This window comes from Equus przewalskii, chromosome 18 (assembly GCF_037783145.1).
Source record: "Equus przewalskii isolate Varuska chromosome 18, EquPr2, whole genome shotgun sequence".
Lineage (NCBI taxonomy): Eukaryota > Metazoa > Chordata > Mammalia > Perissodactyla > Equidae > Equus > Equus przewalskii.
Genome location: NC_091848.1, coordinates 34,754,895 through 34,779,330, shown reverse-complemented (window position 1 = coordinate 34,779,330; position 24,436 = coordinate 34,754,895). Strand labels below are relative to the sequence as shown.

The following is a 24,436-nucleotide window of genomic DNA, read 5'->3' as shown; positions in this document are numbered from 1 at the left end:
TGCTGGTTAACAAAACCTCTGGTGTGAACTGGACACAGAAGTATCAGAAGCCTTTGGTGACGGGCTTTGCTCCCCGCCAGTCCAGCATGCCTTCCTGCTTAGGACTCCTAGCCATTCCCAGCTCACAGATCAAATCTAATTCACACGCGCATTTATATCACCGTGATTCTGCCGAAGTCTTTAAACTCAGTTACAGACAACAGACCAGAAGCTGTCACAGAAATGATTTCTTAATGGAGGGACGTAAAAGTCAAGGCTAGAGAAAGGGAGCAAGCGTTCTCTTTGACATTGGGCACAGGGATGAAAGAGGGATTATGAATGACAAAAATTAGGAATATGTGAGAGAAAATAGGAAAAAAGCAGTTATAGCAACGTTGTTTAAAGTTTCCTTAATTTATTGCCTTTAAATAGGGGGTTGTAGACATTGGAAAAAATTGTGGAAATCATAGCTACACACTGAGGTGAGCTCTAAAAGAGCCTACCGGATGGATTGCCGAAACTAGCGTTCAAATCCTACCCCTGCCACTCACATGATGCTAAATTGCCTACTATTTCTTCACTCTGCCTTAGTTTCTTAATCTGTATAATAGGAACAGTAATTCCTCCGTGAGGAAACTCTTTGAAAAGAAACCCAAACTCAGCAGGTTCAGGCATCTGACATTGGCACACTCCTGACCCCTGGTGGCGACTTTTAGAACTCTCCGGGCTGTCGTCAGGGCAAAAATAAAACGTGGAAATTCGTAAAACAAAACTCATGAGATGCTTTCCTTGTAATGCACGCTAGTTTTGTGTTAATTTTCTTGCCTCCCCAGTGCTTTTTTCCTCCTACTGCTATCACTAGTCCAAACACACAGCAGGAAATTTCAGGAGGCATCCAATTACCCCAGAGGAATTGTACGATATTTGTATTCATTTGTATTTTTCCTTCTCCGGAGCACATGGATTTGCGGAGCATGTTCATGTCTTTGGGTCATGAGCGTGGCCTTTGTAGGAGATGTGACCACCGAGTCAAACAAAACCGTGGGAGATATACAAAATCCAGCTGGAGGTAATTTAAATATCTAAAACTGCTGTAGCACTAGCAGAGAAAGAGGATATGAAAAGAATTCAAGAGTGAACGAAGCTGTAAATAGATTAATTGGATTTAATTAAGGAACGAAGCGATTGAGTTATGGAACTTCACCTACCCTATTTAGGTGATAAAGTGGAAAGAAAGTCAAAGAATTAGTAGGGCTTTTAATTGAACTCAAAAGAACAGGATTATGAATCCAACCCCATTGGCAGGACAAATTTCTTTTTAAAAAATACCATGTATTTTCCTGCTTTTCCTGACTGTAAACGTGAGTTTGGCATTAGAGTGGGAGAGGGAAGCAAAGAGAGAAGGGAAAGGAGTAGGAGCAAGATCCTAGAAACGGGGGTGGATGGGAGCCAGGTCCTGGCCTACAGATGCCAGAATCAGCGCTTGGCCTGCTTCTTGGCTGACTCGGTGCCAGCCCCGGGGTCTTCTTCCCCAACCTGAGACCTCAGCACCCTCGTGTTGCCTCTTGATTGACCAGGACTCCTGCTCCATCATCCACTTGGACATCTCTCAGCGGGTCCTGGCCAGGGCCCCATCGCTACCTTTAACATCTGGATCTTTGCTCAGCTACACTTTCTTTCACTGAGGCTGACTCGGGCCTGGCCCTGGGTAAGGTTGTGATGTGGCTGAGGTATCTGGGTGTGATTCAAGAGTCCTGGAAGGAGAATTAGGAGTTTTGGGTTCCAGCTCCAACTTGGTAATTTACCAAACGAGTCTCCCGGAGCCTTGGTTTCCTTACCTGTAGAATGGTTATATCTGTCTTCTGTGGCTCATAGGAAGGATAAAATGTATAAAATACATGGGTTTCTACAAGGTAAGGCTTGTGTCATTTAAAGCAGTGTCATTAGTAGCTGGTGTATAACAATCGGCCGCCTCCTGCCCTCCCCACACGAACTCTACGGTCCTGTCAGGCTCTCTCCTTCCTGCCCCTTTTCTCTTCCCCTGTTACAACCTGTTCTTTGTATGTAATTGCTATTACACCTTAATAGTATTAAATCAGAGATTTATACAATTAAATCCGAGATAGCAGAGATGTTTGCATATTAAATCTTATCTCTATTTGGGTGGTGAAAACATTTAGCCCTTGTTCAAAAAATGTTGACTGACAGTGTGGGGTAGGGGAGAGAAAGCACTTATTTCATGCCTGAATTGTTCCATCTAAGCTAAAATTCAGAGTGAATCTTTGGATCAGTGTTTTAAAGGGACAGCTTTGAGATTTAAATTCTATTTTTTTTCCTGAGGAAGATTCACCCTGAGCTAACATCTGCTGCCAATCTTTCTCTATTTTGTATGTGAGCCACCATCACAGCATGGCCACTGATAGACAAGTGGTGTAGGTCCACACCCAGGAACCGAACCCAGGTCGCCGAAGCAGAATGTGCTGAACTTCACAACTAGGCCACCGGGGCTGGCCCAAATTCCATTTTTTTCTCTATGCGTATAGTTTGTTTTTTAATTGGGATCATAATGCATTTACAGTTAACATCCAATGGACCAGCGTGGTCCATTGAGAGACATAATAGTGAGGGGATTTAGTGCACAAATTCTGGAGCCAGATGACCTTGGTTCAAATCCTGGCTCTCCCATTTACTACCTGTGTGTCCTTGTGCAGGCTATTTAACTGCTCTGTGCCCCAGTTTTCTTATTCATAAAATGGGGGAAATTAATAATACCTACCTCTATAGGTGTGTTGGGGGGATTATGTAAGTTAATAGGTCTAAAACACTTAGAATAGTGTCTGGCACTTAGGATTACCTAGTATTTATTATTATAATGTGTAAAAACTTTAAACCGTTCAGAAATTTAATTTTAAAAATTAAAAAATCCCGCTTAAGCTTCTCCCCTCCCACTGTAACCTTACTCCCCTCTCTACAGGCAGCTGTTACAGTCACCTTGTGATCATCCTTCACACATTTTTACCGATATCTTTTCTAAATCATGGGATTATAGTATACTCACTATTTGGCAATTTGTTTTTCTCACTTAATCCTGTAACTGGGAGGTATTCCCAGGTCACTGGTCTACCTCCTTTTTCCTCTGGGCTTCACAGTGTGCCACGGTGTGGACACTCCACAATTTACTTAATCGGTGTTCTGTTGATGGCTTTTTGGGCTGTTTCCAATCTTCCACTCAAAAGTTCACTTTTTACCTCTTTTTTTCTGTTTGTAATTCAGAACCATCCAGCTGAAGCCCTGCAGGGTTTCCTCGTTGCACCATCAGAGCTCGTTTCCTATTGAGCAAAGCTTCTTCCTCAGGTCAGCTCTTGCCACAGCCTGCAGGGCTGGGGGCTTTTTCCACAGAAAGGAGAAGTGGAATTATCTATCCTGGGCAGTAGGAGTACACACTCTCATTCCTTTGATGGAGATGCCCACGTGGCCTGGCCCACACAGCCCTGCTGCCCCTGGGCTCCCAAAGGGCTTAGTATCCTGAAACAACAAAATCAACATCACTGTGCCTCCAGTGCGCCTGATTGCACTTAATAAGTTATAATAGTTCTGGCAGCAGACAGGATGTCCTCCTGTGACATACATCACCACCTTGTTGAGGAGATGTGTGTTCCAGGGTGAGTCTGTCTCCTCAGTGTCATCCCAGCATGTGCTCTTCTTTTCAGGGGTCACTGGCGATATGGTTCCCTTGTCAGAAATGCTCTATTCTCTCCCTTCTAAATACACAAATCTCCTTTTGAGGATGAACTGAAATCTGACCCCTTTTTTGAAGCTTTCGCTGTTGCTCCAGCCTACGCTAATCCTTCCCTTCTCTGAATTTCTTCAGCAAGAATGCCTTCTAAGTGCATAGCACCTTGTGGCGGTGAATTCCTGGGCCACGGAGGGGTTATGGGAAGGTTTAAAACTGAAAGCCGTAGTATACCTGAATTTCACAGAAATAATGTTATTGTAAGAAGAGAGGCCTATAAAGAGAGAGACACTATGGAATTTATTGGAGTCCATACAAACAAAAGGGAATTGTAGATTAGAAACAGGAACAACCACAGAGAAATTAAGGAAAGCAAGTAGCCAGCCCGGTGGCATTGTGGTTAAGTTCACATGCTCTGCTTTGGTGGCCCAGGGTTTGCAAGTTTGGAGCCTGGGGGCAGACCTACACACCACTCATCAAGCCATGCTGTGGAGGTGTCCCACATACAAAACAGAGGAAGGCTGGCACGGATGTTGGCTCAGGGCCACTCTTTCTCACCAAAACAAAAAAGAAGAAGAAAGAAAGTGAGAGTCTAGTGTGATGTTCTCAAAGTGCAGTCAAGGGGATTTGCTAAAAATGCAAATCCTTAGGCCCACTTTAAACCTACTGAATCAGAAACTCCAAGCATGGGGCCCAGCAATCTGTGTTTTAACAAGCCCTCCAGGTGAGTCTGATGCACACAAAAGTTTGAGAACCACTGGTAGTAAAGAAGAAACTTTTGCAACCGAAAGTCTCAGGAGATGTAAACCAAATAGAGAGGACTCCAGGTGTTACTCATGCTTCACCCCATTGTCAGCTGCTGCAATCTGGACCTGGTGGTAGGAAACGGAGGAACAAATCCAAGCAACCCATGATCCTTCACTTTAAGGAAAGATGGGATACATAAATAAGACAGTAATCATACAAGGTAACATGGACTCAGTGCCAAAGTGAGCGGTGGTTCCCAAATGGGGTTCCCAGGGGAAGCTTGTTCCAAATCCATCTTCCTAGATCCCACCTTGGGAGATTGTGCTTCAGGAGATCTGAGGAGTGACTGAGGCTATACTTTTAAAAAGCTACCCAACTTTTTATGACAACTGTAAAGAGAAGCCTGGTTTGAGAAGCCCTGATCTAAATAATGGTGATGAGGAAGTTCTGAGTAGACAGGAGAGAACTCAAGCCTGGGGTGGCTAGAAACCCCAGCTCACAGGAAGGGATCCTGCTACGTGGGGAGCTCCTGTCCAAGGGCCTGTGTAGTCAAGTGTCTCCTGGAGGGCCTGCTGGGGCAGAAGGACAGATGTCCAGGGCTAGAGTTCTGACTGAAACCTGGCCCCAGGATTTCTCTCCCCTTTGGATGGAGGGGCAAGCCTTGTCTGCAGACGGGGAGACTGATGGAGGAGGCAGGACAGGAGGAAGGCCTGCGTGAGGAGGCAAACCAAAGGGGGAAGGCGTGTGAGGAAAGGCTTAAAGGTAATGCCAGGTAGCCAGCAAATTGTTGGGCCTTAGAGACTCAAAGGCTACCAGCCAAAAGACCAATTCTGCTTTTTTGTTGTTGTTTTTTAAGGGAAGGGAGAGGACCATTTAGAAAGCCCCAGAAGAGGTTGAGCTCAGATCGAGCTAAGACTAGTCTCTGCTGTAGAGTGCTCTCTGACAGTCGTGGGCCTAAGAGAAGGGGTGTTGTATCGCCACCTGAGTTGGGGAGAAAGCTATCATCTCCAATGGTTTTCAAAATTTGATTTTAGTATACAGCCCTTAACAAACATCTTAAGTGGAACTCTGACATGGAGAAAACTTAGAAACATAAGAACTGAGCTCTATGGTTAAATTAGGGGTCCAGTTCCAAACTCCTTAGGCTCCTTCCTTTCTATCACTCGGCAACAATTCCCATTCCTCACCGCCCCCACCCCCTACCATCCCCTGGCTCCCTCGGATGCCACTCCATGGATAGAATTTTGAAAAGCACTGACCTGGTTGACCTCACATCCAGTGCCTTGCTAGATTTCACGGACAGCCAGATCACTACTTCACAAAATCACCCTTCCTATTGCCGTAAGCTTTGGTCCTCACCTCTCACCTTTTATTGAGCTGAGGGCTGTTCCCTAAACTTCCACCCAGAGTGCCTAGTTTTTCCCCCTGGAGTACAGCTACGGTCTTCTATATGAAAGGTCTTTAAATAAATATCGGTTAAGAGCAATCTTCTCTTTTCCAGGCAAAAACTTCATCATGTCTTCCAAACAATTCTCATGTGACATGGTCACTCTCTGCAGGACATATTCCATTTTGTCAATGTCCCTCTTAAAATGAGCCTCCTGAAAGAGAACATGGCTCCAGACAGGATCTGGCCAGGGCAGCATACAGTGGGGCCATTCCTTCCCTTGATCTGGACATTAAACCTCAATTAGTGCATGTGGGATTACATTAGCTTCCTTGGCGGCCACTCTACAGTCTGTTCCTACTGAATCTGCTGTCAATTAAGCCCCCTCTGTTTCATGTTAATTGCTAGTAAGTGAATTCTTTCCCCTCCTGTTCTCCTGTAGTTGATATTTCTTAATGTAAGTGCTGGACTTTGCTTTTAACTACATAATATTTCATCCTGTTGGTTTTAGCCCAGTCACTCAAAATCTTGATTCTGTTCAGTGGGCTATTCCTTCCCAGCCTTTGGTGCCTTGAATTTTAGTGTTACTTCTGCACATCTGGAAGATGGCTAACATATGTTTGGAGCCTAGGAGAGAGGCGATGGCGAGCGATGTTTTTTTAAACTTCCACTTATTGAATACTTACTCCTTGCTGATAGTGTATTATATACATACACTATCTTGTTTGATCTTTACACTGGCCCAGTGAAAACAGGTATTAATATCTCTGTTTGCAAATGAGGAAACTGAGGGGAAGGGACACAGATGAAGGTATTCCCTTGTCTGAGGGACCTTTCTCAGTCATCAGTCTCGGTCATGAATGAGCACGCAGATGCTCCTACACACACAAGCCACGTCAGCTCTACCCCATGGTCCTAAAGGAGATTTGGGCTTAGCTGTGGCTGAAAGGCTTGGACCCAAGGGAGTGAGAAAAACTAACTCCTGGCTCCTTCTTCTTAGGGTGATGCCCCATCAGCCTTTTGAAGAAAACGAAGTCAAGCAAAGGAATGGACAAAAATTGAAAACAGAAAAAGATGAAACTGGATTTTTAAAATATAGCTTATTGGGCATATTATGCTATGAAATGGAACTTGGTCATATAGATGCTTTAGTTATATGACCTTGGGATTTGCATTCATGGCTTTATCAGGCTGACAGAATTTTTTCCCTTGTCTTCCTTTTTAGATTCTGCAGGAAAGAATGATCATTAAGTGAAGGATTAACCCCATATCACCCTACTTTAATTCATCTGCACAGCATTGATGATTGTAGGATGTTTTTCTTATTTACTTATTTCTTCCACTGAAATGTGAGCTCCATGAAAGCAGGAGCCTGTCTGCCTTGTTCTCCTCTGTACCCCTATTACCTAGAATAGTGCTTGGCACATATTAAGTGCTTAAAATGAATGACTCTAAGTATGACACAGAAAAATTAGCATTTAAAAAAAGTTATTGAAAAATAATGTAAAAGCTGAGCAAGGCTCACCCCAGCACTCACCCTAGATTTGCATGTGGGCACACTGTTTAAATTTTAAGAAAATATTACTAACATCCTTTCAGTACTAAGCCAAAGTTACCTCTTAAATTGAAAAATTGATGAATTGAAAAAACAAATACTGCCCTCTGATGGTAGTGGGGTTCTTTCTTTTTAATTTCAGCAGCAATAGTTGGATGTCCTAGTTCGCTTAAGATCAAACTATGACTGCGAGTAATGGCAGAGCCAAGGAGTGGCTGGAGGGACTTTAAGACGCCTAATGCACTTGCTGTATATATTCAGGACAATTGTCCTAGCTACTACCCGTACCTCCAACATTTCCAACCAGATTGCCTCCTATTCTGGAGGCCCACTGGTTAACTGGGCACAGCTAGAGTGGGCCTGCCCAGAGGTAGCATCAGGAAAATAGTGACAAAGCTTACTTGCGTGGGACAGCTAGGACCCAAAGGGCGATGACCCCTCATATGGCAATTGTCCTTTATTTGTCTGACTTCTCAACTTGGCCTCTTTCTCTTTTGCCTCAAGCTTTCCACTCTTTCCTGCTTCCTGTTCCCGGCTCCTCTTGCAGGTGGAAATGTCAAAAGTTGAAAGTTTAAAATATGTCATCCCATTGTATCAAAAGCATGCCCCAAATGACTAAAAAGATGTTAATCCTTTTGCCACATGGGCTATCAGGTGTCAAACTATAATTTTCAAAAAAAAAAAAACAACCAAACTCTTGTACCAATATAAGATACACACATGACTAAGACATTAACTCATTGATGAGGGGGACTAATAAGATGGCAAAGCTGTTTTAAAAATTATTTTGAAGAACGAAGTATTTATAGGCTTTCACAGAGAAGTGATACAATAAGATGACCAGGTTAAATACAAAAGTGGTTAATATCATATGGAGAAATCAATCTAAGGTTATCTTCTCTACTGGACAGAAATTTTCAGGTTGACGTGTAACTGCACAGTGTCTGGGTTCTAATTAAATAGTAAACAGCAAAGTCAAACACAGATACATTATCCTAGAAAATTAAGTAATCCTTGGGAAAGCTTTCAAAAAATGCTGCAGGAAAATATTGAAAAGACATGTGGCCCTCACCTTTTGCCTTATTTGTAAGATTTGAATAATTTTTATTAATACATCTATGTATTTTTCATATATATTATATAAATTTTATATTTTTTTAATATAAAGTTCATATATTTCTCCTGTTAGTCTTTTCCCTGTTTTGGAGTGTGTTAGTATTTCTCAAATATCAGACAGTGGATATGAGAGAGAGAAAACATAAATCTCTCAAAACTTCTTTTGTTATGTTGATAACTCTAATTTCAGGGTGAGAGTGTTTGATGTAGAGTGAAAGGAAAAGAGGTAAAATGAGGAAAGAGAGTAAAAGCTTTGGATAAAATGAACTTTGAGGATTATGTTAGGATTTTAATTTATCCATTCTACTTCTGCAGTTCATTACAGAAATAATGGACACCTGTAAGTTTCTTTTCGGTGGAGAATGTGTCGGGCCAAAAATGTGAGAATTATGTAGTACCCAGAATCTAATAACAGGGAAGCTGGATGAGGGAATCAACAAATATTTAATAGTAGTGATGATAGATGCTTGGCTCTGGTTAAAATTTCCTTTTAAGTATTGAGGCATATGGTAATTTTACTGTCCCAACGATATAAGCCTACTATTAACAAAGTCAAAGTCAAAAAGGCAGCCCTAATGGAATTTGCTAACCTAAGAGTTTCTTACCAGAAACTGAAAGGTTCCTGCATCCATAATCATACATTAGAGTGTCCGTATTTAGGTTAGGAACAAGCCGCAATTTAAAGAATACCCTGCCTGTCTTGAACACGTACTGTCAACTTTTTGTTTGTTTTTTTTCCGCTTTTGGTGGAGCACATATAGGAAGTTTTTTCTGATTTTTTTGAAAAAAAAATCAAACCCTCTAATCTTTTATCACTTTTCTCCTCTGTACTTTTCCTCTCCCTCTTTCTAAACATTTACTATTAATTTCATCCTTTTACATTTTGTTCTTCAAATTAGTGATGCAGTTGCCCAAAGCCATAGTAAGCATCATATACCTAAAGCGACTTCAGGATCTGGCTGATTTTCCTCTCCTCTTTGCCCCTCATCAGTGTTCCCAGGATCTTTCATCATCTGAGCTATTGTTCCTCCAGACTCCTTAATTTTGCGAGACTCCATAACTTTTTTCATTTTATGACTTCTCTATCAGTCTTGATCTGCAAAGTTCAGATGCTGGAACTCATCACTGCCAGGACTTGCTAAACTTCTGAGATCTCTTAACTCAGCATTTCCCTTCTCTGACCCAACTACTTTATCTGTTTTCTCCCAAGCTCACCTGTCACAACTTGCCAGACCCGCCCTCTGCTGCCACCCTTTCTAGTACTGTCATTGCTCAGCCCCTCCCATTTGACTCAGTTTCCTCCTGGCTCCACGGGACTCTGTGGAGGCTTAGATTCCACGATTCACTGCTCTGTGTTGCCTTTGCCGGCTGCCTGGCTTCCTCAGTCCCTTACGCTTTGCTCTGTCCACTGTATCAGTCTCTTCCCAGAGGACACTGGGCCTATCCTTGAAACACAGATAGTCCATATTGGGTCCAGAAATGGAAGAAGCCAGCGGAAGAGGCTTGTTCCTTTGTTAACAGTCACAAGTATTTTGGCTGTGAAAACAGAAAAACATGAATTTAAATTGGCTTTAAAAATGGGGAAATTTATTATTTCATATAACAAAATGTCCAAAGGTAGGGCAGGCTCCAGGTGCAGTATGCCAGGGCTCTGGCTTCATCTCCCTGTGAGTCTCTTTGTTCTGCCCTCGTTAATGTTTAGCATCCTCCTCAGGCTGGCCACAAAATTACTGCGGTATTTTCAGGTGTCACATGCAGATACAACCATGTCCAGAGAAACAGAGGGGACTTTTCTTTTCTCCAACAAATTGAGAGCACGTTTTTCACAAGTTCTTGTAGATCCGCCTTCATGTCTCATTGGCTAGAACTGGGTAGCGTGCCCATCTCTAAACCAATTATAGACAACAAAATGAGATGACTGGGATTTATTGAGATCAATCAGGATTTGCCTCTGGATCTGAGACTTAGGTGCGAGGGGTTATACCTGAACAAACAATATTGGACTTCTGCAGGCAATGAAGACGAGGAAAAGGATGCTGTGTAGGTAATCAATAGTATCTGCTATAGTGTGAAATGGTGAACCATTGAGAGAAGGATTTTATAGCCATAAAAGCTGAAATTTTTTAGCTTGAAGGCTGATTGTTAATTTGACCACGGGAAGTTCTTTTGTTAGTTTGTTTTTTGGGGAGAGGAGGTAAGGATGGGGGGATCCTTTTTAGTTTGTACTCCTAGATTGTAGATTTTCCTTTGACCCCCACAGTCTACTTTCTCCATCTGTGTTGAACACATCCAGCCTTCCCCTTTCATCCGAACAACGGTCCTTCTGCTCACTTCTCATTTCCACCCTGTCTCCTCACTCTCTCCCCTAACTCCTCTTCAGTCACACTATGACCAGATGGCTCTGCCTGGTTCATTAGGGAGAGGACTGAAATCATAAACCTCAACCTGCTCCTGGCATCATAATGGGCTTCTATCAGCCTTCTCTCTTGTTCTCTCTTCTTTCAAGCTGTCCCTTTTCAGATGTCCTGGGGAGCTTCCACAGAGTAGATACTCAAAAAGTATTTATTGAGCCAGCCTGATGGGCTGGTGGTTAAAGTTTGGCACTGTCTGCTGTGGCAGCCCAGGTTCAGGTCCCAGTCGCAGAACCACACCACTCGTTTGTCGGTAGCCAAGCTGTGGTGGCAGCTCAAATAGAAGAACTAGAAGGACATACAACTAGAATATACAACTATGTACTGGGATTTTGGGGAGGGAAGCAAAAAAAAAGAGGGGGAGATTGGCAACAGATGTTAGCCCAGGGTGAGTCTTTCTCAGAAAAAGAAATGTGGTTTAAAAAACTGTCTATTGAATGAATGCATTTATTCAGTCCCTTCTCCAACCTTTTTAAATCTCCATCTCTATGTGGGTTCAGAGGTTTTACATGTATCTTTGACCCTTCTTGTTCATTCTTAGAACAAATGATCTGTAGATAGTGATTCTATTCTGTTTCCCATTTTTTTAAACAGTTTTATTGAGGTATAACTTATATACCCTAAAATATACATACCATAAAATTCACCTGTTTTTAAGTGCACAAATCAATGATTTTTAGTGAATTTACAGAATTGTGCAAACAGCACACAATCCAGTTTTAAAGTGTTTTCATCACCTCTAAAATGTCTCTGCTGGCCATTTGCAGTCAATTCCTATTCCTCAGCCTCAGCCCCAGGCAACCACTAATCTGCTTTCTGTCTCTATAGAGTTGCCTTTTTTGGCTATTTCATACAAATGGCTCATCTGATATATAGTCCTTTGTGTCTGGCTTCTCTCACTTAGCATAATGTTTTATTGCTGAATAGTATCTTACTGTATGCATATTACACATTTTGTTTCTCCACTCACCAATTGATGGATATTTGGAGTGTTTCCACTTTTAGGCTATTATGAATAATGCTGTTATGAACATTCAAGTACAAGTCTTTGGGTGGACATACATTTTCATTTTTCTTGTTTATATTCCTAGAGGTGGAATTGCTGGGTACTATAGTAACTTTTTGTGTAACTTTTTAAGAAACTGCTAAACTGTTTTCTAAAGTGGCTGTACCATTTTACACTCTCATCAGCAATGTATGAGGGTTCCAATTTCTCCACATCCTCACTAACACATATTAGCTTTTTTAATTACAGACATTCTAGTGGGTGTGAAGTGGTATCTCATTGTAGTTTTAATTTGCATTTCCCTAATGGCTGATGATGTTGAGCATCTCCCCATGTGCTTATTAATCATTTGCATATCTTCTTTGATGAAATGTCTTTGCAAATCTTTTGCTCACTTTTAAATTGGGTTCTTTCTCTTCGTATTACTGAGTTGTAAATGTTCTTTATATATGTTGGATACAACTCCTTTTTCCAATAGATGATCTGCAGATATTCTCTCTCAGTCTGTGTCCTGTCTTTTTATGTTCTCAATGTTGTCTTTGGAGTGCAAAATTTTAAAATTTTAATTAAGTCCAATATATCAATTTCTTTCTTTACTAGATCATGCTTTTGGTGACAATTCTAAGACCTCTTTGTCTAACCCAAGTGTTATGGACTGAATGTTTATGTCCTCCCAAATTTGTATGTTGAAACCCTACTCCTCAATGTGATGGTATTAGGGGGTGGGGCCTTTGGGAGGTAATCAGGGTGGAGCTCTCATGCACTTAAAGAATCACAGAGAGCTTGCTTGCTGGGCTCTGCTCTCCACTATGTGAGGATACTACAAGAAGTCGATAGTCTGCAACCTGGAAGAGGGTTCCCACCAGAAACCCCCTAGGCTGGCACCCCAATCTCGGACTTCTAGTCTCCAGAACAATGAGAAGTAAATTTTGGTTGTTTGTAAGCCACCCAGTTTATGGTATTTTGTTATAGCAGCCCAAGCTAACTAAGGTACCAAGGTCATGAAGATTTTCCCCTTTATTTTCTTCTAAAAGTTGTATAGTTTTAGCTTTTTCATTTAGGTCTATTATCCTCTGTTTCCTTTTCCCCCAATTTCTATCCTAATCACTCCCTTCAAACTTCATTCTTGAATATTAAGAGAACTAGTTGCAAAATCCAATGGCCTCTTCTCAATTTTCATCCACTACTTTTGTCAAAATATTAGGGAGGCGATTAAATAATTACAAAAAACTCGAATAAAATAATTGCAAAAGTACGAGGGAGGCATATCTGGTGAACCTGTCAGGACATATTGTTTAAGGTGACCACTCCCAGGACCATGATATAGAGGGTGCTTGATACATCCTTGCTTAATTGATAAATGGAAAAGACCCTTTAGGTCAACTCTTAGGCTGACTCAGGGATTCGTATACAATCTTGGGTTAAGTGTACAGTACCTGAAAGGTCTAAACTGAATTGCATTTCCAGGCTCACGTGAGAACAAGCCTACACCTCTCAATGAAGCAGAGACTCTTAGCGATCCAACAGACTGAGGATAATCCAGGGCTGAACTGAACTTTCAGGCAGCTGATGAAGTCTTGAGCTTCATAGGCTGAGCATGCATCTCTAGAATTGGACTAGAACCAGATCTGCTCTAAAGATTAGGTGAGTGAGGGGTGGGGAGGGCTAGATTTAGCCAACAACTAGATGAGCTAAAATTTGGCTACGGGTACCAGCCCGGTGGTGCAGTGGTTAAGTGCACACATTCTGCTTTGGCGGCCCGGGGTTCGCCAGTTTGGATCCTGGGTGCAGACATGGCACCGCTCATCAAGCCATGCTGTGGTAGGAGTCCCACATATTAAGTAGAGGAAGATGGGCACGGATGTTAGCTCAGGGCCAGTCTTCCTCAGCAAAAAGAGGAGGATTGTCACGTTAGCTCAGAGTTGATCTTCCTCAAAAAAAATAAAATAAAATAAAATTTGGCTGGATACTGTATTAGGAAAAGAAAGACACAAGGGGCCGGCCCCATGGCCGACTGGTTAAGTTCGCACACTCCGCTTCAGCAGCCCAGGGTTTGGATCCTGGGTGAGGACATGGCACTGCTCATTAGGCCACGCTGAGGCAGTGTCCCACATGCCACAACTAGAAGGACCTGCAACTAAAATATACAACTATGTACTGGGGGGATTTGGGGAGAAAAAAAAAGCAGGTTGGCAACAGTTGTTAGCTCAGGTGTCAATCTTCAAAGAAAAGAAAAGAAAAGAAAGACAAGGAGATGTCAAGTGTTTTCTTGTTTTAATATGGCAGGGTCTTACATATGTTTATAGACTACAGAGAATGAGGCAGCAAAGAATGAAGCTTGAAAATGAGAAAGACAGGGGCATAGAAAGAGATGAATCGTTGATAAAGCGAGGTCCCAAGATGGGATCCAGAGTCCTCTAGGGAAGCCAATTTCTCTGTGGACTGGGAATAGAGAGAAGAAGGGGAGAATTTCCCATTTCACTTTTACACTCTGGTATTTGTCTAAATTTTAAAAATTATGAATATTAAATATGTATTAATTTTATAATGGAAAAAAACTTAAAAGAGATCAGCAGAATTAGCTTTGGACAAGATACATGGGGGAAAAAACCCACAACTGCTCAGCTTCCGTGATCTCCCCTTCTGCTCCAATTACATATATCCATCTCATATATGCTAATTTTGTTGCTTTGGCTAAACTCTGTTAACATAAATTTATGGCCCATTTTGTATCTTTCTATAGCTCTTAATTTAGTGAACACACGAGATGTGCTCGGTACACCTCAAAAACACATGGATTGGGAAGTGTGCTGCAGATGATATTAACATAATCAAAAGGTAACTATTTGATACATGTCGGAACTTGGTATATGCATTTCAAATCAATGGGGGAAAAGATAGGTAATTCAACAGATAGTGGTTTTGGGACAGTTGGATGGGCATCTGGAAAAGAGTAACGTTGGATTTATATCTCACATCTCATACCAAAATAAATTCCCAGAAAAAATCATGGGATTAAAAAAAAATCTTGGAGTGAGGAATGCCTCTCTCTCTCTGATACCAAATGCAGAGGCGGAGGGAAAAAGATTGATCAATTTGACTTGAAAAAAACTGCCTGGAAAAAATATCATCAACAAAGTAAATAAACAAATGACAAGGTGGAAACATCTGCAACTCATATATAGACCAAACACTATTTTCCTTAATAAAAAACTTTCTACAAATCAGTAAAAAGACCAGTAACCCAACAGAAAAAGGACGTAACAGTTATTTCATTAAAAAATCGCTCTTAAATGTACAAAGATACTCAGTCTCACTCATAATAAAAGAAATGCAAATTTAAACTGTAACACAGCATTTTTAAATTATAAAATTGGCAAAAATCAACAAGTTTGCTAACACCCTCTGTTGATGAGTATGTGGGGAAACAGGCACTCTCATGTACTGCTGATGGTTTAAGTGGGTACAACCTTCATGGTAAGTACTTTGCAAGTAAAATACACTCCAACTTCATCTCCCACCATTTTCCTCTTGCTCAATCTCTATTAGCCACATTGACCTTCTAGCTTTTCCTCAAATATGCCAAGCACACTCCACACTCCTGGGGGCCTATGCACTCACCTTTCTCCACTACCCCTGAAATGCACATCAAGTTTTGCTTTCCTCCTTCAGGCTTTTGCTCCAGTGTCACATCTTCAGTGAGGCCTTCTCTGAACACCCTGTTGAAAACAGTGACTCCCATCCCCTCCATCATTCTCTTTTTACCCTGTTTTTAATTCCGGACACTTATCATGACATTATCTTACGCATCTATGTTTGTCTCTCCACTCCAACTAGACTGTAAACCTTGTAAAGGCAAGGACTTTGCTGTGCACACACACAGGCTGAGCATGTAGTAGTTGCTGATTAAGTACATATACTGAATGAATGAATGAATGAATGAATCAAACTCTTTGGAGGACAACTTAGCAGTAACTACTAAAATTTAGAATGCACATACCCAGCGATTTCCCTCTAGGCATTACTTGTGGTCTTGGACATGTGCAAACAGAGAATATACAAGGTTATTTGCTGTGGTTTTTGGTTGTAATAGTGAACGCCTACCACAGCATGGCTTGCCAAATGGTGCCATGTCCACAACGGGGATCTGAACCCGCGAACCCCAGGCCGCTGAAGCAGAACGTGAGCCCTTAACTGCTGCGCTACCAGGCCGGGCCCCCAGTGTGAAAAATTTTTAGTTTTATTTAATGAGTAATAATTTCCTTGCAGAAAAGTAGGATTTCTACCAATTAAATAATATTCTAACATGAAGAAAGATGTATCTGTACACATATAACCTTACTCAACAAAGATCTTCTCTTTGTAGATCCAACCTCATGAATAGGCCTAAACTGGCAGTATCTCGTCTTCATTTATTATGGGTAGGTTTCCCATTTGACAAACAAAACTCTTATTTATGGGAAGAGGTTCGGGGTTTCGGAACGTCTTTCCTATATACTTCCTGATACCAGAGGGGCAGCCTTCCCCCGCTGTCCATCAAATGCCACACACTTGCAGCTGCAGGGCATTCTGCAGGGGCACACTTCTACTCCACAGTCAAATACAGACAAAGACATAAGGCAGAAGGGATAAGCCCCTGGTAACCAACCAGGTCCTCCAGTCTTCTCAAACTGTAATTTGCTTATTGCTCCTCAAATAAAATGTTCTGATTCCTATCTCTTTACCAAATCCTGCCCCCTCCCTTTTTTCCTCCCAATTTCTCTCATGTGGAATCCTCTATAAGCTTCTATGCAAATACTACCATTTCAAGGGCCAGGCAAAGTCCTATCTCACCACTACGGGACAGTCTTCCCTGACCATTCCACCCTACAGTAGTCTAGGCTCTGACCTTCTGAAATCTTTATCAAGCATTTGGCTCTAATCTTTTTGCTGCCCGTAATACTGTTAATTAGCTTTTCAGAAGTTTTTGGCTTATCTCCCAGTTAGATTGTAAGCTCCTTAAAGGCAGATTCCTATATTCAGTTTTTCCTATATTCCTCATGCACCTACATAGTAGATGTTCTACATGTCTTGGTTTTGAAAAGTAACACGGTCAATCCAAATACGACCCAACACGTACATTTAGTGTTCTTTACAGATTTTTCCAGAACCAATCTACATTCTTTGCACAAACACGAATTTTCTGCTAGCTCAATGAATTTTTGAGTCCTTGATATCAGAACTCGTCAGCTGACTCCGTGTCCCAGCCGCAGGACTGCAGTTGTTCATCCTGTGGGAACTCAACTTCAACGTCATAAACAAAATTTGGATCATCCTTCTTCTTCTGATTTTTCTCAAAAAGTTCATCCATGATGCTCTTCCTTTTGGCAAGTTCCTTGTCATCTAGTTTGTTCAGGTCTTCCTCAGGATCAATGGTTGTTTCCCGTTGAATTTGTTCCATTGTTTCTGCCAAACTCTGGCCCCACAAGTAACCTCGTAAAAAAGTGAATAACTTCTCTAGCTGCCTCAGGGATACTCGTTCCAGGTAACTCTTGTGTCGTGGATTATTCTTTAATTGTTCAGCGGCTCTGCTGCAGTCTAGGAGAGAGAAACAAAACTATATGCCACACACAACATATACACCACAAACTACTGAAAGCATTATCTGCCATTATAGCCAAGTAGCTAAGTGGCTTTTTTGGAATGAATTATTTTGTAGAACTATTCTTTTACATCAAGCTTTGAGTGTGGTGGGGGAAAGAGGGAATTTTTTTTTATTTTTTAAAATTTTTTTTGAGGAAGATTAGCCCTGAGCTAACATCTGCTGCCAATCCTCCTCTTTTTGCTAAGGAAGACTGGCCCTGAGCTAACGTCCGTGCCCATCTTCTTCTATTTTATGTGGGATGCCTGCCACAGCATGGCTTGCCAAGCGGTGCATACGTCTGCACCCGGGATCTGAACTGGCAAACCCCGGGCCTCCGAAGTGGAAGGTGTGAACTTAACCATTGCGCCACTGGGCTGGCCCCAAGAGGGATGTATTTTTTATTTCCTTAACTTAAAATTACTTTGAGAAGATGTTAAACACTTTCAACTAGAGAGAATGCCTGAGAAGAAAAAGTAGGGGCCGGCCCTGTTGCATAGTGGTTAAGTTTGTGCACTCAGCTTTGGCAGCCTGGGGTGTGCAGGTTCGGATCCCAGGCAAGGACCTGGCACCACTTGTCAAGCCATGCTATGGTGGCATCCCACATACAAAATAGAGGAAGACTGGCACAGATGTTAGCTCAGCGATAATCTTCCTCACACACAAAAAAGAGAAAGTAGTATTACAGCTTTAGGTATCAGTACTGCTACTAAGAAAATATCAAGACTACAAATAAAAAACACATTTGGAGGGAGAGAAGGGAATTCATATTATTGAATGATGTTATCCTATTTAACCCACACTGCAATTCTGAAAGGGTGGGATTATCAATTTCCTTTTATAGGTTAGGAAATGGAAGCTCACTGAGAGTAAGCAATTTAGCCAGGGTCACACATCTACCCTGATGGAGTCATGATTTGAACCTAGATCTGTCTAACTCTGAAGGCCACGTCACTCTAATGCATGAGACTCAAATCATTCTTATTAAGTGGTTTAGAGAATATCTAAGATAGGCAAGATAAAACACGAGGTACCTGAAAACTTCGAAAAGTTTCGGACTGGCATGATGCGCTGGCGACTTTTTCCCTTCATTTCATTCTCATAGATTAAGATAATAGCTGGAGGCTGGAACCGAATTCCACATTTCTTGGCAGTGCATGTCATTATTACATACGCTTCAGGGTAAATCAGAGGAAATCTGATGAAGATGTGTTAGTCATATAGTGACTTCCTGCTAAAGGGGAAAAAAAATTAAGTGTTGGATAAACCACCCCCACCTCTTCCCCTCCTCCCCAGCAGGTCTGGCACTAGTCCAGTTCTAAAGATGTGTGCTCGGCCTATCAAGCTCACTATTTGGAGAGCTACCCTGAAAGTCCAGTTTGGCCTTGGTTATCCTTAGTCTGTTTGATTCCTGGTTCATTGAGGGGTGTAGGTTTGTTCACACATGAGCCTAGAAATGTAGTTCAGTTTGGACCTCAGTGTACTATACACTTAACCAAAGATTGTATATGAACCCCTGAGTCAGCCCAAGAATTGACTTACAGGATCTTTTTTATTTACCAATTAAACAAGTATGTACAAGCATCCTCTATGTCAAGGTAGTAAGAATTTTTTAACCCTAAACATTATGTCTTGAGAGGTTCACCCAGACCAGATCTGTCTCCTTTGTACTTTCCCAATCATTTTACTCATTGAGCTTTTTGTAATTACTTATTTTCCCTTCTATTCTATATGCTCCATGAGGGCAGGGAACATATTCATTGTTCACCACGATGTCCAGCACAAATACCTGGAAGGTAGTAGGCACTCTATACATACTTGTTTAATTCAATGTATTACTATAAGACACAGCCCCTGTACTTCCTCTAAGTAATCAGCTTCTACATAAACAAGGCAACAAAGCTTACCTGGCTTTTATTTCAACTTATTTGTCTCACTATATGATTGTTTTTTCAGTTACAAGAAACACAGCTATATTGCAGATTAATACTTTCTATTCCCTCTTCCCTTCCCTGTCACCAATGCCAAAATACACTTAATTATAGGGACTGCTTTAGATGTCACTATGATATTCTCAGGAAGATTTGCAAATATCGAGGAAACTAACAGAGGGTGACAATATCCTCATAAACTCAGTCCTGCTACAGAATCACTATAGGAACATAGTTATTTAATACACCTTCATTGTAGAAAGCTAGGGGTGAGGATGGGGGAGAGGCAGGAGGAAACACATAAAATAATCACTCTAATTCCTTCCAATCTTTTTTCTAGGAATATATTTTAATTTTTTAAACTACAGCATGTTTTTTTACATTGTACATATTATTACCTGCCTTTTAAATTTAACAACCTATGTGGTTCTTGTCATTAAATGTTTTACTAAAATGCAAATTTTTATACAACTGCCAAGTGTTTTGTCCTATGGATATACCATAATCTATATATTATTCACCCCTTATTGCTGGACGTGAGAACTTTTACTCTTAGGAAATTAACCACATATAAAGAACTGTTTTTTCAAATTACTGTGCTCTGCCTCTGATCTGATGCAATGATCCCACCCCACTCCCTCTTTCTTCTTATTTATTTTTTTTGGTAACAATTAACACTCCCAGTTCACCTCACTAAAATTTGTCTGTTAGTAAACTTTCTAGGTGATCGTAATGAGCACAATATAAATTCCACACACTCAAGCAAATGGCTGTATTCACGCATGATGTATGTGATTGATACTCAGTAATGCAGTGTTTTGACTACACTCTTTTCTTTCTTTTTAAATTTAACTTCTATTTTTACTAATGTTTGTATTCTGTCTAAAAATGTAAATTAGTTCTATGAGGCTTACAACAAAAAACTGTTGTCCTCTGATATTCCCTTCTCCATAGGCAACCGGTTTCAATTAAGTGTTTCTTCCAAAATTCATCTCCATATTTCTTAATAGGATGCTTATACTGACATGTTCAGTGTTAGATAGTACCTTCGGACATCTTTCCTGTTTGAGACATCTGTCTTAGGGCCCTCGGTTCGGCTCCAATCTGTATTGGATACTCTCTAGGCCCACTTACAGGTTCAATTCAACTCATGAAGACGGACGACACATTTATCTAACTCTTCGTCCTAGACATTCACACTTATCACCCCAGGGATCAGTGATTGCCATAATCTCGCCAAGCATCCTCCCCCCCCACCCCCCCAGCACCTGGAACTGTAAGGATTTTGACAACGGGTAGAGGATCCTCTGCCTGCTCACGTCCCCACTAGTGCAAGGCTGGCCTTCATACCCTAACAGAAGTAGAGAAAGCGCATCTTCTCCTGCAGGCCGACGTCTCAAACCGCCGTGAGGGGGTTGTTTTCACCCAACTGCGTGCACTGAGAAGCACTTAACCTGACTCGGAGGCCGGGCGGAGCCTGGCGCGGCAGGAGGAGGCGACAGTCACAGCCCGCAGACGCGACTGTGGGGTGAACTCCCTGGCAGGAGACCCAGATCCGCGAATACCTGTAAGTGGAGCTGGAGGCCGGGAGCTCGGGAGGCGGGCTCCCAGGACGGCATGCTGGGGTCAGGGCCGGGCTGGCGGCCCACGGAGCCGTCCCCACAGCAACAGCCCCGGCGCACGCCACGGCGCTTGCGTCGCCCCTCGCCCCGCCCCCGAGCGGGACGGCGAGGGGCGGGGCAGCGACGGGAGCTAACGAGGGGGTGGGGCGGCTGCCTCCCGCGACGCCGGAACTTTCGGGGGCCGGGGCTGCGGGGAGCGGGGGAACCGTGGGGCCGCCGGCGTGCGCGCACCGAGTCTTCCGTCCTGGTCGCAAACTCCGTGGCAGCGCGCTGTAGGAGCGGCGTGAGGCGGGTGCACGCTCCTCCGTCCCCGTTTCGTCCCCGCGCGCTCCTGTGTGGCGCGCGTTCTCCGGCGTCCTGGCTGCCCGGGCCGTGACCCTCCGGGCGGTCGCCTGGCTGCTCCTCTGGCAGGTGGCTGGGCTCACACGCACGCCCCCCACCGCCTGCCCCTCCGACTCGACCGACGCCGGTAAAGGGGGGCGGGGCTGCGGGAGTGAGGGCGGGGTTTGGGGGCCCACAGGCTGGGGAACAGTCCAGGCTCCCGGGTCCTCTCCGCGGCTTGCAGAGGTGCTTCACTGTACCCCGGCGCGCGCCCCTAGAACTGTAGGGTGAGCTTGAGGAGGGTAAACACAAAAGCCATGTGCCTCCTTCTCCCCACGACCCCCTGCATTGCTCTGTGGCCGCTCCTGGGTTTCTGGAGAGTCGGACCTTGTCGTTCAGGGGCGGGACTGGCCGCGCTTTAGTAAAACATTGTAAAGGAGGCGCAGCCATGAGGCGTCTTGGGATGTATGAAGCTGCTGACCACCTAGGGGCCTGCAAGGCCTCAGTGCCCTGTGAGGGTTGAGAATCCCAATCCAGAATAAAGAGACTCGGGGGGCGTGAGGGGAGAAGACAACTAGTTTTGTTTTACTAACGTTTTTGATAATAGACTGGATTGGGCTGGGGTTTCTGTATGACTCCCGGCTGCGCAAGGAGTGGATTGATTTGTTTGAGCTCGAGTCCGTGGACCGGAGTGCTGCGCTAGGTGCTCAGCCCTCGTGGAGGCGGATACGTGCAGTAGTAATTACAAAACAGCGATAATGTTTGATAGGGAAAGGGAAGTCAGTACAAACCAGGTGAGTTTCTCCATCTGTGAAATGAAGATCTTAGACTCGTATCTGACAATCAGTGCCGTCTGCTTTTCAGCGTTTACATATTAGGTTTCCAGATTTATTTGAAGAAAGGATTATGAGGCCAAAATAAATGACTGGACTTGGTGATCTCTAAAGATTTCTACTGGCATTTATGATTAAAAAGGGGTCAATTTCGAGCCAGTTCAGGCCACAATAACTCAAAAAAGTCGTATGCAAGAGGAAAATCTTGGAGATGAATTTAGGTACAACTAATTCGTTTTGAAATGGTACTTTTGCCTTAAAAATCATAATCTAGTATTTGCTATACTGTTTATAAATTAGCCTTTCTACCATCCCAAGATGAATGTGATTTACTACTCTCTAGTGTATATCCTGATAGAATTTACGCCTATTAATCTGACCCTTTTTATCAAATTTAATTTAGGAATGGATAGAAACCCTTACTCTCTACCCCACCCCCATTGAAATTTAACACGATGAAGACACGCCTGGATTTGTACAAGAGATACTCTAAGTTATTTGTTTCGGAAAAGATTATATATGCTTCTCCAAAGCAAATAAGTGTTTATTTAAATAGCTAGGAGAATAGAAAAACTTTCGGCTTTAAAAGTCGGGCAGATCTTGCTTGAAATCAGTCACTTACTTGGTTGTGTGACCCAGAGCCAGATAGTAACTGTTTATAAGTTGTAGTTTCCTCCTGTGTACAAATTGCAGTAATTTTGCCTGCCTATTTTGCTAGATTGTGAAAGTTAAAACACAAGTGAAAGCCCTACCTGGAGAATCTGTCAAATAGATATTATTTAATGTTTTTACCCCCCCGTACTTTTTTCCTTCCTTTCCTTGTATATTTCAAATGTTTTCGTCTCCATTTTTTTTTCATGTATCTTTTCAGGACTGCATCTAATAGACTTAGCAACATAGAATGGTATGTAGTTTTCTTTGTGCTTTAATGTTCTTCCCACACAACTTTCAGCTTTTGAAGATGGAGTAAAGTTCCCCAGCAGGGTGCCTGGCAGAGTTGGTAATCATTAGTAACTGAATTTTTAATTCTGTGATGCTGACATGGAGTAATAGTTTCAATGTCTGAATTCTGCATGGAGTCAACATAGTGAGATTTCTGGTTATTCTAAGTTTATAAAGGAACCCTTTGAACCTTTGAAAAGCCTCCAGTTTTTTGTTTTTTTAACTCTCTCAGCATCTCCACAAGGCGTAAATGTCCCATCTTCTCCATTTTATAGGTGTGGATGGTAGAATACAGAAGTCGCTAGTATGTATCTGATACACAGTGGCAGTAAGCTAGGGTTAAAACTGAGATTTCCTGACTCTTCAGCCGTTCTGTTCTTTTCAGTGTCCTGGGATCTCCTGAATAAAGTAATATTAACATCAAAAACTTATATAGAGCACTTACTATGTGGTAGGCCCTGTTCTAAGTGCTTTTACGTGTGCTAAGTTACACATATTAAATTCTCATGACAACTAGCAGAGAGATAAACTGTCTTGCCCACAGTCACACAGCTATTAGCTGACAGACTGGGGTTTGAAACTAGGCACTCTAACTCCAAAGTCAATGTACTTAACCCCTCTGCTATACTAAAAGTAGATTTATATGTAGCTCAAATTGCTTAAGTTTTAAAATTTTTTATTTTCAGGTTGATTAGATTTTCCAGGCGAGTAAAGCCTATTCAGACAATTATTTTCTAATTATTTAAATATTATTTCATTGAGTGCTTATTTTAAAAAAATCTTTTGGTTCTTATAGGCATAAGGGCTACTTGTTCTGATATTATTTTGAGGCAAGAAGTTCTGAAAGATGGTTTCCACAGGTAAGTTGCCCATCAGCTTCTACTTATGTCAAAATACTGTTTCATATAATTTAGAGCAAAAAATAGTTGAGAAATGGATAAATTGAAAAAACACTTGCTTTCTGAAGTGACAGATTTATCACATGTGGTTCACAGTTTGAAATAATGATTAAAATAACAGTGGAGAAGAGAAGGAGAGAACAAATGTTTATTATTTACTATTCATATATATTATATGTGCCAGAAGCTATATATATGATAGTCCATTTAATCTTGTGAGATAGATGATACCTTTCTTGTTTTTCAGATGAGGGAACTAGGTCTCAGAGAATTTAAGTAATTTGGTAGAAGTTGGAGTGATAGAGCTCTGACTCAAATTTAGGATTATCATACT

At 42.1% G+C, this 24,436-nt stretch overlaps 2 protein-coding genes across 6 annotated transcripts in view; one reads left to right on the top strand and one right to left on the bottom strand.

Moving 5' to 3' along the window:
* Positions 1 to 14,191: 14,191 nt before the first annotated feature.
* CEP19 (centrosomal protein 19) lies at positions 14,192 to 21,516 on the bottom strand. 5 transcript variants are annotated; one of them, XM_070583474.1, is made up of 3 exons: positions 20,836 to 21,516; positions 18,589 to 18,788; positions 14,192 to 17,511 (listed from the first exon to the last, which is right to left on the bottom strand). In XM_070583474.1, the coding sequence occupies exons 2-3, from the start codon at positions 18,716 to 18,718 to the stop codon at positions 17,150 to 17,152; spliced, it is 492 nt and encodes a 163-aa protein (XP_070439575.1). In that variant the 5' UTR covers positions 18,719 to 18,788; positions 20,836 to 21,516; the 3' UTR covers positions 14,192 to 17,149. The 5 variants fall into 5 exon arrangements, with proteins under 5 accessions (XP_070439575.1, XP_070439578.1, XP_070439576.1 ...); XM_070583477.1 differs by having other exon boundaries at positions 18,589 to 18,785; positions 21,051 to 21,513; XM_070583475.1 differs by having other exon boundaries at positions 18,589 to 18,785; positions 20,836 to 21,493.
* The window catches only part of PIGX (phosphatidylinositol glycan anchor biosynthesis class X), a 32,329-nt gene continuing 28,995 nt past the window's right edge, over positions 21,103 to 24,436 (top strand). Inside the window, exons 1-3 of the mRNA XM_070582156.1 lie at positions 21,103 to 21,348; positions 21,384 to 21,576; positions 24,000 to 24,063. Coding sequence (XP_070438257.1) covers positions 21,103 to 21,348; positions 21,384 to 21,576; positions 24,000 to 24,063 — 503 coding nt within the window. The remainder of the gene's footprint in view (positions 21,349 to 21,383; positions 21,577 to 23,999; positions 24,064 to 24,436) is intronic.